This window comes from Hylobates moloch, unplaced genomic scaffold, assembly GCF_009828535.3.
Source record: "Hylobates moloch isolate HMO894 unplaced genomic scaffold, HMol_V3 SCAFFOLD_6, whole genome shotgun sequence".
In the NCBI taxonomy this organism is placed as follows: Eukaryota; Metazoa; Chordata; class Mammalia; order Primates; family Hylobatidae; genus Hylobates; species Hylobates moloch.
Genome location: NW_026652281.1, coordinates 57,066,842 through 57,080,743, shown reverse-complemented (window position 1 = coordinate 57,080,743; position 13,902 = coordinate 57,066,842). Strand labels below are relative to the sequence as shown.

Below are 13,902 nucleotides of genomic sequence, written 5' to 3'. Positions count from 1 at the left end.
ACTTTTTTTGAATATATACCTACAAGTAGAATTGTTGGATTATATGGTAACTCTGTGTTTAACATCTTGAGGTCCTACCAAACTGTTTTCCACAGCAGTTGTGCCATTTTACATCTCTATCAGTCATGCACAAGGGTTCCACTTGCTGAATATCCTCACCAACACTTACTATTTCTTGTTTTTTTGATAATAATCATCCTAGTGGGTATGAAGTGGTATCACTGTGGTTTTGATCTTCGTTTCCCTAATGACTAGTGATCCTGAGCATCTTTTCATGTGATTATTGGCCATTTGTATATCTTCTCAAAAGAAATGTCCTTTGTCCATGTTTCAAATGGATTGAATGGGTATTTTGTTGTTAAGTTGTTGGAGTTCTTTACTCTATATAGCACAGTCTTATATAGATACTCATTTCTTGGGTGCAACACTGTGTTTTTAGGGCCTCCTTTTATTGAGAACATTGAAATGATTCTGTTTTATCTTCACTAATTCACTCCTAAACGCAAATTGTTTCCAATATTGCCAATTACAAATGCTTTCTTTGGTAAATATTGAATTATAGACAGCGGAGAAGTTATTAATAGTTCATCGAATGCAAAATGACAGCTTAGGAAATATAAAACCAAAGTGATTTTCAGTTGAATGGAGCACTGTTTTTCAGTTTGCCAAATGGAATTTATAGTCACTGTTTAACAACAACATGCCCCCCAACCAACTTTCATCACCATCACCCCCTCCCAATACCTCTTTCCTTTTGACTTAGGCCCTAAAGAGGGTTAAAGGTGCCTCCTCAGAGGTAGATTAACCATAAAGCTAATGTAGCTTAAGTTTCAGGTCCTTTCACCAGCCTTGGCCCCTTCCAAGATCCTGCACCTAATTACGGTTTTGTAATTTTTGTTTTTTAAAGAAGCCTTCCTAATATAAGCTTCAGGCCCACAAAATCCGGATGTGCCTCTGGATATGTTTCTTCTATCTGAAATCATCATCCTAATCATTGTTGTACTTCTGGAAGGCAAGCCTGGGATATATTAAGTATGCTGAGTTATTTATGACTAGCTTTTTCCTTACAGAGTTTCTAGTCTGGGGTGCCAAACTACTATACTTTTCTGCAGAATTCCAGGAAAATATAAGCCATGGACATTTTCATGAGCCCCAGTATGCTCCCTTAGCTTCTCCACTAAGCTCTGTCAGCACACACCACTTGCTTTGCTCTAAGCACTTAGATGAACATGCAGGCCAAACTTTGAAAATTGGTTCCTAGTTGTTCATACAAAATGTGCATGTCCCTTTGTACTCTGCCCAGAGCCATAAATAGAATTTTGTTCTTACACCATGGAAGAAAAGAATGCAGTTGCCAGACTTGATACCTAATCTTTGAAAATTTTGTGAGCACAGCTTAGGGCTTTTCTAAATATTAGGGTATCTTGTCAGAAGTAAAAATGAGCCTTCTGGCCCTTTTTCAAATTATATTATTTCATTACATAAAAATGAATTTTTCTAAAAATTAAATAAATCTTAATATATATTTTCTTGTCCTGCTGCAAAGCATTAGTGACAAAGAAATTATTCATCTATGTAAATCTTCTTGTATTAGTCTTACTTTCCCTGTACAGTTATAATAATTTAGACAATTTGTATATATTATGATGAAGGGCATATATCAGCATGGTCCCTTCTAAAGCCTTATTTCTCTCAAAAAAAAAAAAGTGTTCAGGTTCCCTCTTTCTCCTCACTACTTCCCTTCTCCCTCTTTGCCTTCTCTCCTTGTTCCTTCTTTTTCCTCCCTTTCCCGAACAATTCCATCTACAGCCACCAGTTAGTACAAAGCAAGGTGTGCATCTGCAGGAAGGGGCCCAAGCCTGGGTGTCACAAGCCAATCGCTGTGAGGAAGGAATCCATGTGAGAGGTGCAGTGCTGCCCAGCAGGAATTGTGGGATGCTGAGTGAGTTTGGGAGGCCACCTGAGCGAGGGAATGGATAACAGCAATAGGAAGTTGGTTACATGCAGGGGAGTGGATCGAATCAGTAGATATATTAAGAATAATAAGCAATAGCAGGGTGCGGTGGCTCACACCTGTAATCCCAGCATTTTGAGAGGCTGAGGTGGGCAGATCGCCTGAGTCCAGGAGTTCAAGAATAACGAGAAGTAGATCTCTTAACAACACAGAAGAGTTACAAATATGGAAAGGGAGAAAACTGGAATTAACCCCGTGATGTTGGGTTGGAATTAGAAGCATTGAAATGAACTAATGAATTTCATTATGTAGAGATAGATAGAGTAAAACAGATCTAAATGTGTTTGTGTGTGCATATGCATGTGTATCCTCTATCTACTGAGAGAGCTTAGGAGCAGCAACAGCAGTGACCATACCTAGCCCCAGATCACAGTTTCTAAATACCATTCTCCCCTAAAAGAAACCAGGACTGGGGCAGAGAACATTCGAAACATCTTGGGCCAAAAAGCAAACAACTGCTAGTAGAATGATGATGATATAACCAAAGGCACAGAAACCATCTTGAAAGGGCTGCCGCTAGGGACAACTTGGCATCGAGATAAACAATGATAGTGGCCAGGTACCATGGCTTATACCTGTAATCCCAGCACTCTGGGAGGCCAAGGCACGCGGATCGCTTGAGCCCAGAAGTTCAAGACCAGCCAGGGCAACATGGCGAAACCCCATCTATACAAAAAGTACAAAAATTAGGTGGGCGTCGTGGCATGGGCCTATAGTTTCAGCTACTTGGGAGGCTGAGAGATGGGAGGATGGCTTGAGCCCAGGAGGTCAAGCCTGCAATGAGCTGTGACAACACCACCGCACTCCAGTCTGGGCAGTGGAGAAAGACTTTGTATGACCCTATGTGAAAGAAAAGGAGAGGAAAAAGAAAAGAGAAAGAAAACAAAAAAGGAAAAAGGAAGCAGGGAGGGAGGAAGGAAGGACAGAAGGAAGGAAGGGAAGGAAAAAGAAAGAATAATGGATAATATGCTAAATAAGCAGGAATCTATTAGTCTATATTAGAAAATAAATAAGTGGATAAATCAAACATTCGATAAGGAAAAAGATATTTACGTAGTTTCAAAGAAATGCCACATATAAAACTTCTTAATTACAAAGGGGAAAATGCTAACTTTACAGTGAAGAATTTGTGCAGCCATCATCTTAGTCAAGTGACCAAAATGAACATCTTCAGTAATGGGACAAATTGAGTTCTTGTGCCATCTTATAGAATGCTGTAAGATGAACTCAGCATCCCTTCTGTGATTTCTAACAGCTTATAATCTAAATCTAATCATGAGAAAAATAAAATAAACTCAAATTTAAGGACACTCTGCAAGAAAAACTGGCTAGCAATCATCAAAAGTGTCAGGGTTACAAAAGTCAAGGACACACAGAAGACCCATTTGCGATTAAGAATCTACAGAGACATGTCAACTATACAAGACTGGATCTCTGGATCTCTCTGCTAAAAAGGAAATTACTGGTGTAATAAAATGGAATCTGAGAATGATAGTACTATATCAGTGTTAATTTCCTGATTTGATGGCATCATGTTTATGTAGGAAAATGTCTTTGTAGAAAATACAGATTATTCAGAGGGTAATGGGGGATCAGATTGACAATTTTCAGTTGATTCAGGAAAAAAAAAAACTTTCTCATTGTACTCTACTTGCACCTCTTCTGTATGTTTGAGATTTTTCCAAATAAAATTAAATTTGAAAATTGCTAAAGTTGTAAGCAACTGTTTAAATTTCCATAGTGCGCGAGGATTTTAGGTGTTCATTGATGGTAGTGGGTAAAGAAGGGCTTTGAGGTCTGTCATGAAAGTTGTCAGTGGTGCGGTCTACCCTGATGTCTTTCAACAGCTTGAAAATGTGTTTATTTGTGGCTGCCAAGATCTGATTCACTTTCTAAATCTTATATAACTTGTCATTTAAATATTAAAATCACCTATATATAGTTATTATTCTAAAACTCAGATAGCAAAGAAAATTCAAAACAGACAAGTGGAAAGGGTAATAAAGTCCCTTGGCCCTGAGAAAATCTATTCTGAAAACGTTTCAAACAAACTGCATTAGAACATGTGTAGAATAAGCTTAGTTGATCATTATGAATCAGTCACTTCATCTTTGCTCTTAAACTTACCAATAAATTTTGGTGTCTTCTCAGTCAGAAAAAGGATGTGAGTACAGGTTTTTCCAACACACACGCTCGCGCACGCGTGCACACACACACACACACACAATGTTATATAATTTCTGTTCTTAAGTGCCTGGTTGGAATATGCTAATTTCGGGAGCACACTACTGCCTGCCATTTTCTGGTGGAACACTCTTTTAAGGAGATTTCTACAAATCCATTGTTGCTTTGTGGTACTTTCTGAACAGTCCAGCAGGTGGTAGTCTAGGAGAGGAACAGTTCTCATCCTCCCTCATCCATCCCTGGGCCTACCAGCAGCCTCATTTGCAAAACAGAATGTGAACTCAGCAATGTGCCTTCTCTCCTCTGGCATAAAATGGGATTTGCAAGGTTGTTCTCTCAAAATGGGCACTTAGAATACCACAGAAAGAAGCCAAAAATAACTTTGTGTATACATGTGACTGTGCAGTATTCTGAAGCTCAAAAATTCTTTTTTTTTTTTTTTTATTTCTAGAAATTCCACTGATTTTGTATCTCTTTGCTCTGATTTCTGTGACATGGCTTTGGGGAGGACTACACATGGCCTACAGACATTTCTGGATGTTGGTTCTCTTTGTCATTTTCAACAGTCTGCAGGTAAGCCTTACAATTTGGTTAACAACATATATTTATCTTAATGAACACAAGGCATAGAATTTCAATATTAACGAGTCAAGCATCCACACACAGGTGAATTTGTGTACACAATAACATCATATAGAGTTGTAAAATAAAATGATAGGAGCCTAAATCATTAACATTTGAAATATGACTGGGATTCTAACTTGCTCATTATACAGTTAGGGAAGACAAAATATTCTCCTTCATTTTGACAACATTGAAGTAACTACACAAACATATTTCTTTTTCAGTAGGATTGATGTTTATCAACTTTGCAGATGGCAGCCATGTAAGATCAATGCACATATTTGGATTGTGGCTGAGTCTAGAAATTAGATCAATTGAGGAGTGAAATAGTGATGTTCAAGCAGTCCCCTCTTAAGTGTGATGCTTAGTGAAATGAGAGTGTTTGGTTCACTAAAACATGACTGACATCCCCTAAGTCCAGCAGTGCCCAGCTTAAATTAGTTTTATAAGCATGCTTGGATAACTAGAAATTATATAACTGCAGCAAAAATGAAAGCTGAGATTTTTTAGTACTTTTGTTAAATGGAAAAATGTTGCACCCTGATATTAACAAATGGAACAAATGAACACATTTTCCTTGTTTTCCAAAGTGAAAAGATCTGTCCTAGACTAAAAGAATTTCTTAAATTTATTAAATTATCTCTAAACAGTCCTTCTTTTGGCTACCATCTTGCAAGGATCATGTGTGGCAAACACACAGACATATCCACACTTTCAGAATTGTAGCATACAATTGAAGTGTGACTCCAGTCATTTTTTAGGTTTGCACCTGAGCAGACAAACTCTTTAGTTAGAGCATAGCTTACATGATGGTGCCTAATCAAGGATATTATCAACTTAGGAAGGGGAAAATACAAAATAACTAAAAGTTTAGAACCAAGTTGGTACAAGTTTCTATATGGACAACTGTCTACGGTTATAGTTACAGGTGAGCACTTACTATTGCCAGGTGGTAAAGAAGACAGCCCAGCCTCTCTGGGATCTGACGATTCAAAGAGTAAACAATTAGCTCTAAGAATCTAGTATGGCAGGTGCCATGTAAACAGAGCATTTTGAGAGTGAGTAGGGGCCTGTTGACCATCAGGGCAGAGCCATCAGGGCAGAGGCTCAGTCTTGGTCACCTTTGGATCCCTAGGGCCTAGTGGAACTAAGAACAAGGTCCAAACCGACAGCCTGCAGGTGTGTTTTGCTTGGCAGACACACAATGTTATACAAAAGATTGTTTTAGATTTTCAAATATTTGCTGCAAACTTAAAATTGAGAATTTTCACATTAAAAACCTGAATTGTTGGCTTTTTTTTGAAGGCAGTATTTGCATGGCAGCAATTTCCAAGCCCTGAGCAGACCTGATATACTTCATTCATTTTACTTGCCCCTGAGATTATGACACATTTAATGCTTATTAAATAATAAATGAGTGTATGGTTAGAGATGGGAATTTCAGGCCGAGAAAACTGTTAGCCAAGGCTGCAAGAAGGGAAAATGACTAATCTCGCCTAGATTAAGCAACGTGTTGAGAAGGAAAAAGAAAGGTCTTGCAATTAGAAAAGAAGTTGTGGGAGAGGAGACAGAAAGGGTAGATTGGTTTAAACGCCAGCTTTCCATGCTCGGGATGCTGAACTTCAGTCTTTAAGCAAGGGGAAGCCATCGAAGTTGTGTTTTTTTCTTTGTTTTGTTCTAATTTTTTTAATTTTGTCAATTAATTTTTTTTTTCGATTTCAATGGGATGACATGTTTGTACTGGAAGGATAACTGGAAATGTTTAGGAGAGGATATTGAAAAAAAGAGCAGCTCTAAGTAGGTAGGTTATTGTCATATTTCAGACTGTAGATGTTCTGGCAGTGTGCCTGGGAATAAAAAGTAGGTGACAGGTTTGACAGTTGTTACAGAGATAAACACTGTTCATTTTATTGTTTAATTGACACGTAATAATTGTATATTTATGGGTACATAGTGACGTATTGATACGTATAACATGTAGTGATCAGATTAAAAGAATTAGCATTATCTATCATCTCAAACATTCATCATTACTTTGTGTTGGGAATATTCAATATCCTCCTTCTAGCACTTTGAAACTATAAAATATTGTTAACTATAGTCATTCTGTAGTGCTATAGAACACAAGAACTTATTTCTTCTATCTAGCTGTAATTTTATATCTTTTAACAAATCCCTCCCTATCCCCTCTTTCCCCCTACCCTTCTCAGCTTCTAGTACCCTCTGTTCTACTTTTTACTTCTATGAGATCAACATTTTTTAGCTTCCTCACATGAGTGAGAACATGCAATGTCTAACTTTCTGTTCTTGGGTTATTTCACTTACCATAATGTCCTCCAGTTCCATCTATGTTGCCATAAATGATATTGGGTTGATGCAAAAGTAATTGTGATTTTTGTCATTAAAAGTAATGGCAAAAACTGCAGTTACATTTGCACCAACCTTTTATTTTCTTTTCTTTTTTTTTTTTTTTTTTTTTTTTGGTGAGACTCTGTCTCCCAGGCTGGAATGCAGTGGCGCGAACTCAGCTCACTGCAACCTCCACCTCAGGCTCAAGCAATCCTCCCACCTCAGCCTCCCAAGTAGCTGGGACTACATGCCTGGCTAATTTTGTTTGTTTGTTTGCTTGTTTTGTAGAGACAGGGTTTCGCCATGTTTCCCAGGCTGCTCTTGAACTCCTGGACTCAAGCAATCCACTCACCTTGGCCTCCCAAAGTGCTGCAATTATAGGCGTGAGCCAGTGCACCCGGCCATCATTCTTTTTTATGGCTGAATAGTATTCCATTGTGTGTATTTACCATTTTCCTTATCCATTCATTGGTTGTTGGACACCTACGTTGGTTCCACATCTTGGCTATTGCAAATAGTGTGGCAACAAACGTGGGTGTGCAGATGTCTCTTCAATACACTGATTTTCTTTCCTTGGGATAAATGCTCAGTAGTAGGATGGCTGGATCATATGTATTTCTATTGGCAATTTTTTTTAGGAACCTCCATACTGTTCTCCATAGTGGTTGTACTAGTTTATATTTCCACCAGCAGTGTAGAAGAGTTCTGTTTTCTCTGCATCATCACTAGCATTTATTTTTTGTCTTTTTGATGATAGTCATCCTAACTGGGGTGAAATGATAATTCACTGTGGTTTTGTTTTGCATTTCCCTGATATTAGTGATGCTGAGCATTTGTTCATATATTTGTTGGCCATTTGTATAACTGTTCAGATCATTTGCCTGTTTTATTCAGATTGCTTTTCTGTTGAAATGTTTAAGTTCCTTGTATGTTCTGCATATTAATTATCTGTCAGATGAATAGTTTACAGATATTTTCTCTCATCTTCTAGGTTGTATTTTTTACTTTGTTAATTGTTTCCTGCTATGCAGAGGCTTTTTAGTTTGACATAATCCCATTTGTTTATAAAATAAGTATTTTATAAATGCTTCAGAACATTGGTCTAGGGAAAGATTTTATAAATAAGAATCTTTAGATTCTTATAATTTTATAAATAGATTCTTATTATATTTATAAACCTTTTGTTTATATTTAACAGTCTGTAAAACCTTTTATTTATATTTAATATCCTTTTATATTTATAAACAAGAATATATTTATAAAATTATAAAGTGAAGCATTTCACCTTGTTTTCTTCCAGTAATTTTGTAGTTTTGGGTCTTACATTTAGGTCTTTGATCCATTTTGAGTTGGTTTTTGTATAGGGTGAGAGTTGGGGGTCTAGATTTTTTCTTTTGCATGTGGACATTCAGATTTTCTAGCGACCTTTATTGAAGAGACTTTCCTTTCCCCAATTAATGTTCTAGCTGCCTTCTGTCAAAAATCAGTTGGCTGTAGATAATGTGGATTAATTTTGTGCTTTTCTATTCTGTTCCATTGGTCCACATGTCTTTGTTTATGCCAATACCATGCTGTTTTGGTTACTATAGCTTTGTAGTATATTTTGAATTCTGATAGTACAATGCCTTCAGCTTTGTTCTTTTGCTTAGGATTGCTTTAGTTATTTGAGGTCTTTTGTGATTCCACACAAATTTTAAGATTTTATTTTATATTTCTATTTCTCAGAAGAATGTCTTTGGTATTTTGATAGGAATTGCATCAACTCTGTAGATTGCTTTGGCTAGTATGGTTGTTTTAACAATATTAATTCTTCTGACCCATGAGGAGCATGAGATAAATATTAATGAAATTTGGTTAACCAATTAAATATAGGAAGGTAAAGTGTGAGAGAGGAACATCACTTAGAAATTCCTGGTTTGAATGAATGGCTGGGCACTGACATCTTTAGTCCAAATGGAGATCACATAAAGAGCAACGTCTAGGGAATAAGCAGTGAAGTTGGTGAGATTTAGGAGACATTGCTAAATACTGTATACCAATGTTTTAGCAACTGGGTACAGAGATAGGGCTAATGAAAGAAATTGTTAATGAGTGATCAGAGAGCTAGGAAGAGAACCTGGATAGGGTTTGCAGTTGTGGGTAGAAAAGAAAGCTCAAGAGGATGCAATGCCTAACTCTGGCTAGTGTAGCAGAGAAATTAAATAGGATGAGAACTGAGGAGCAATGCGGTCTACAGCTGTTGTTCCCAAACCGTTATGTGCAGCAGAATTCCATGGGGAGCTTGTTAAAACACAGATGATAGGCCCCACACCCAGACTTTCTGATACAGTAGGTCTGGGTGGAATCTGATCATTTGCATTTCTAATAAGTTTCCAGGTGGTACTGATTTGGCTGGTCTGGGAACTACAGTTTGAGAAAAAGAAGTGAAATAGAGACCGCAAAGAGAGAAAGAAATAGCTTAGGAAAGAAGATTGGTTGGTTCAAAGGAGATTTTTTGGTTTTGTTTTCTTGTGACAAGAACCAACAAAGGAGAAATTGACATCTGGAGGAAAGATTTGTTGTCATGGCAAGATCATGGACGAGGCAGGAAGAACAGAAGAGATAGAGGGCTTCTCTGAGGGAGGAGTAGGAATGTTTTGTTTTGTTTTGGTTTTTGTTTTTCTCTAAGGCTGGGGAAAGAAAAAATGATTGGTGAACATGAAAAACTACTCTGGAGCTGAAAGTGTGGAATGTTGGCATTTGCATGTAATGCCCTCTCTTTTCTCTTAAAGGCAAGAGGCAAGGTCATTTGTTGAGAGGAATGGGTTCAAAGCATGAGATAAAAATTTTAAAAAGGTATGGAGCAGTTTCCAGACAGAACAGAAATAACTTAAACTATGTTGAAAGATCATCAAGAAATGGATTGCTTAGAGAGAAATCAGTGGGATTCAATGGAGATTAGACAACTTAAATCTGTAATTGAGCTAGTCAGAAGTAATTAAATAAATGTAAGCCTTAGGATTATAATGGTAGCCTGGGTAACCTATCAAACCACATACACAGGAAAAGTTTATTGAGCTCTTATGGAGGTTTGTAAAGAAAGGAGGACTGTGGAACATAATAGTATATTCACTGGTACATATAAGAAAAAATTTTGGTCTCTTTCTTTGAAGAACTTATTAGAAGCTAAGAATAAGTAAAAACTAAAAATATTTTAAACTCATGTTTAATGAGCTTCATTCAATCCAGGTGACATTACTGAAGCAGCAATGATTATTTGTACTACTATTGGTTGTTACTTGGTGCACTGGCACATTCCTGGTACCAGATGCTCAGTGAATCAGTCCTAAAAGTAATGCCTATTAAGAAACACTTGGAAAATGTCCTTTCTCTAGAGTTTATTTTGGTTCATTTAACTTATAAATCGCCTGAGGTATTCAATTCAGGCATTTCCATGGAATATGGCTACATAGTATTAATAGTAAGATTTTTTAAGTATGTTCCATAAACACTTGTTTGTTTTTTTACCCCTCGAATGGCTTTCGTATTTCTCTACTGACTTTTGTCAACACCTGTGACCATAAAAGCATATTATGTATTTTATACTTGCTTACTACATTTTGCTCAGAGGAGATTACTGACTTACTTTTTATCTAGATTATTATGATGTCATAGGTGCTCTAAAACTGATTGAAGGGGGGTATTTTTATAGTATTCTGATCTTTTTAAGTTTTTTAAAAAGTATTTGTCAACACACATTCTAGAATCTGAGATCTCAGGATCTCTAGCCACCTCTGTCCTCTTTCTCTACAGTCTTTTATTTTCCTTTGAGAGAGGATCTTGCTGTTTCTCCCAAGCTGGAGGGCAATGACGTGATCATAGCTCATTGCAGCCTTGAACTCCTGGGCTCAAGCAATCCTCCTGCCTCATCCCCACAAGTAGCTGAACTGCAGGCACACACCACCATGCCTGGCTATTTTTTTATTTTTATTTTTTTGTAGAGACAAGGTTTCACTATGTTGCCCAGACTGGTCTTGAACTCCTGGCCTCAAGTGATCCTCCCACCTCAGCCTCCCAAAGTGCTGGGATTATAGGCATGAGCCACTATGTCTAGCCTAATTTTTTGATATTTAGTGTCTGATGCACTTTAAGTAAGAAAATCTTGATTACTTAAAATATTATCTAAAATATTTACCTAAAATTTATCACTTCCTAAAATTTCAAAGGTGAACTACGAAACTTACAATACATTTGCACATTTAGGAAAATGTATGTGAAGTATTTTGCAAAGCATTATGGATACAAATGCAAATGTAAGGTTTAAAAATCATCATTCTAAACGTTTACTGTTAATTTTTATTGTTGAATACTCTTCTTTAAACTATAAGGACTTCTTCTCACCCAAGAACTGAACTTTTACTCAAATTCTTATTGGTCTATCCTTATTATTTACATTTTCTTGATAGTTTAAAAAATTAAACTGTTGGATATCAAGAGTGAGCAGAATATAGAGAATAAAGGTGAAAATGCCCTTTCAGTTTTTTCAATCAGAATTGGTTCCTAATTCCAGTAGCTACTATATAACATGTGAGCATGATCATGATAATTGTGTTTTTGCCACCTCCCCACGATGTGAGGTTAACAAATCCTGATTTTCATTGTGCTTTATTTTATGTCAAAAGAGGGACTCTGACTTAAAGAGAGAAGAAAAGTACTTTTATACTTACATGCCTACTGAGCCCAGATTCCAAAGGCCTTGGGGTTCTATGTTTCCTTAATGCTGAATGGGCTTTCCAAGTGCATTGATCATGGTGGCTGCCATGGTGCAAGATTCACCTCCCGCCAGCTTTCCAGCCCCAGCAGGAAAGAGCTTATTCCAGGTAAGAAAATCCTGTGGAAGACCAGATGGTACCATCCTGGGTCACAGCCCATGCAGGAACCAATCACAGGGTAACAGATATTCTGGCCAGGCCTGGGTCATGAACAGAGTCCAATAATGGAAAGAGTCAAGTTGGTTTCATAAAAAACCACATGGAATGGAATTCCTGCCAGAAGAAAGGATTATCTGACCAACAGAAGGGGGCAACAGTGCTAGGCAGGCCAAAGTAACAGGCATCCACTATACTTACTTTCTAAATTTGCTTGTTCATTGATATAAGTTTGGACAAGGCCAACGACAGCTTCTGCCACAAAACTAGGAAACTTTATCAGTGTGATATCAGTTTATTAGAATAGTACTTGTGATCTATCATATAACCAAATGTCTCTACATTGTCCACAAGAAATTCATAAGAAACTATGTTTAATTTTTTTATTTTCCCGTTCCATTAATCCAATAACCTCTATTTTAAAAAAACTGAGTTGAGTTTGTCATTTCTAAGGGGATTCATGCTAATACTTATAGGTCGTAAGTTTCTTAAACTATTCAGGCCAAGGTATATCCAAATTTGTATCATCATTTATTGGTAATAATCACCTGGTTTATACTCAGCTGGTAGGCCCTGGCAGAACCCTGTCAGTTAAAATATTGAAAATAGCTACTGTCCAAACCTTGCAGGTGTTCCAGGCTTCCATCCAGTGAGGTTAGAAGCATCTCTAGGCTTCCTGACAAGGATCCTCCAGGATGCTAGTGCAGCGCTAGACCTGCAGCCATTCTGATTGGGCAGTGCTTATGCCACACTCCTTATTAAATAGTTTGCATATCACTCCTAGCTCTAATTATGTGCTGAAATATTCTATTTTTAACCTGAACGAGTCAGATTCAGGCTGAAATACAGCATTTATTTCAGATTTTCTTCTAGGAGGTCTCTCACACTTACTATGTTAGAATTTCACTGACAATTTTCTCACATCTAGAGAGAATCCCATGTAAGATAATGAGAGTAGCCAGCAGTAATAGACATGAGCTGCTTGGAGATGCTAGAAAATACGTTTGTGGAGAAGGTCCATATGCACAGAAGCTTTCCAAAATCTGAAACACATTCTTCTTGGAATGCATAAGCTGGCAAGTGAGCAGAGCTTTGAACAGTGTTGGGATATGACACTTCTCAGTATGTCAGTTATGAGACTGCATTCTCCAGAGTACTGTTTGACTGTTTCTGTGACTGACTTGTACATGTTCGTTTGTACAAGCATCTGGTCTCGAGATGTTCCCTGGCACATTTTGAATCATTCCCTATTTCAGAGAGGGGAGTTACAACATGGAATTTGTAGCTAAAAATATATAGTCCATATTCAGACTTAAAGAGCCAGTTGGTTAAAATCATTTTCATTCCTAGCCCCATGTCTTAAGCTGCTAAATGGCTGGGAAATAAGTGATTGAAAGATAGAAACAGTTTCTTCCACCTGTTTTTTAAAAATTGTTCTTTGGTGGTCACTAGAGTGTCTTAAACACATAAAACATTTTTCTTATTTAAAAAAGCAAATAGTTCTCTCTCACTCGCTCTCTCACTCTCCACCCCACCCTGCCTTTTACCCTTTCTTTTCTTGCTTTCGATGTGTCTCTCGTTGCTATATGTTGAATTTCAGTTTTAAAATTAAAGCCATCTTTTATGAAGAGATTTTCCCAAATGAAAATAGTTTTTGAGGTATCATAAATGGAACATATTTCTTTGCTCATAGAAAATATAGATTCCATCCCAAATGGAATATTGGATCAAATTAATAATCCCCCTTCAATTCCCACTTAGTATCCAGAAGAGTTCAGTGCAGGTGTCTGCTTAGATACAGTACATATTTAGTCTTGGCTGCTT

General features: G+C 37.2%; 1 protein-coding gene across 1 annotated transcript in view; it reads left to right on the top strand.

Moving 5' to 3' along the window:
* Positions 1 to 13,902, top strand: part of ADGRV1 (adhesion G protein-coupled receptor V1) — a 597,511-nt gene that overhangs the window by 529,901 nt on the left and 53,708 nt on the right. Inside the window, exon 87 of the mRNA XM_032156840.2 lies at positions 4,650 to 4,771. Coding sequence (XP_032012731.1) covers positions 4,650 to 4,771 — 122 coding nt within the window. The remainder of the gene's footprint in view (positions 1 to 4,649; positions 4,772 to 13,902) is intronic.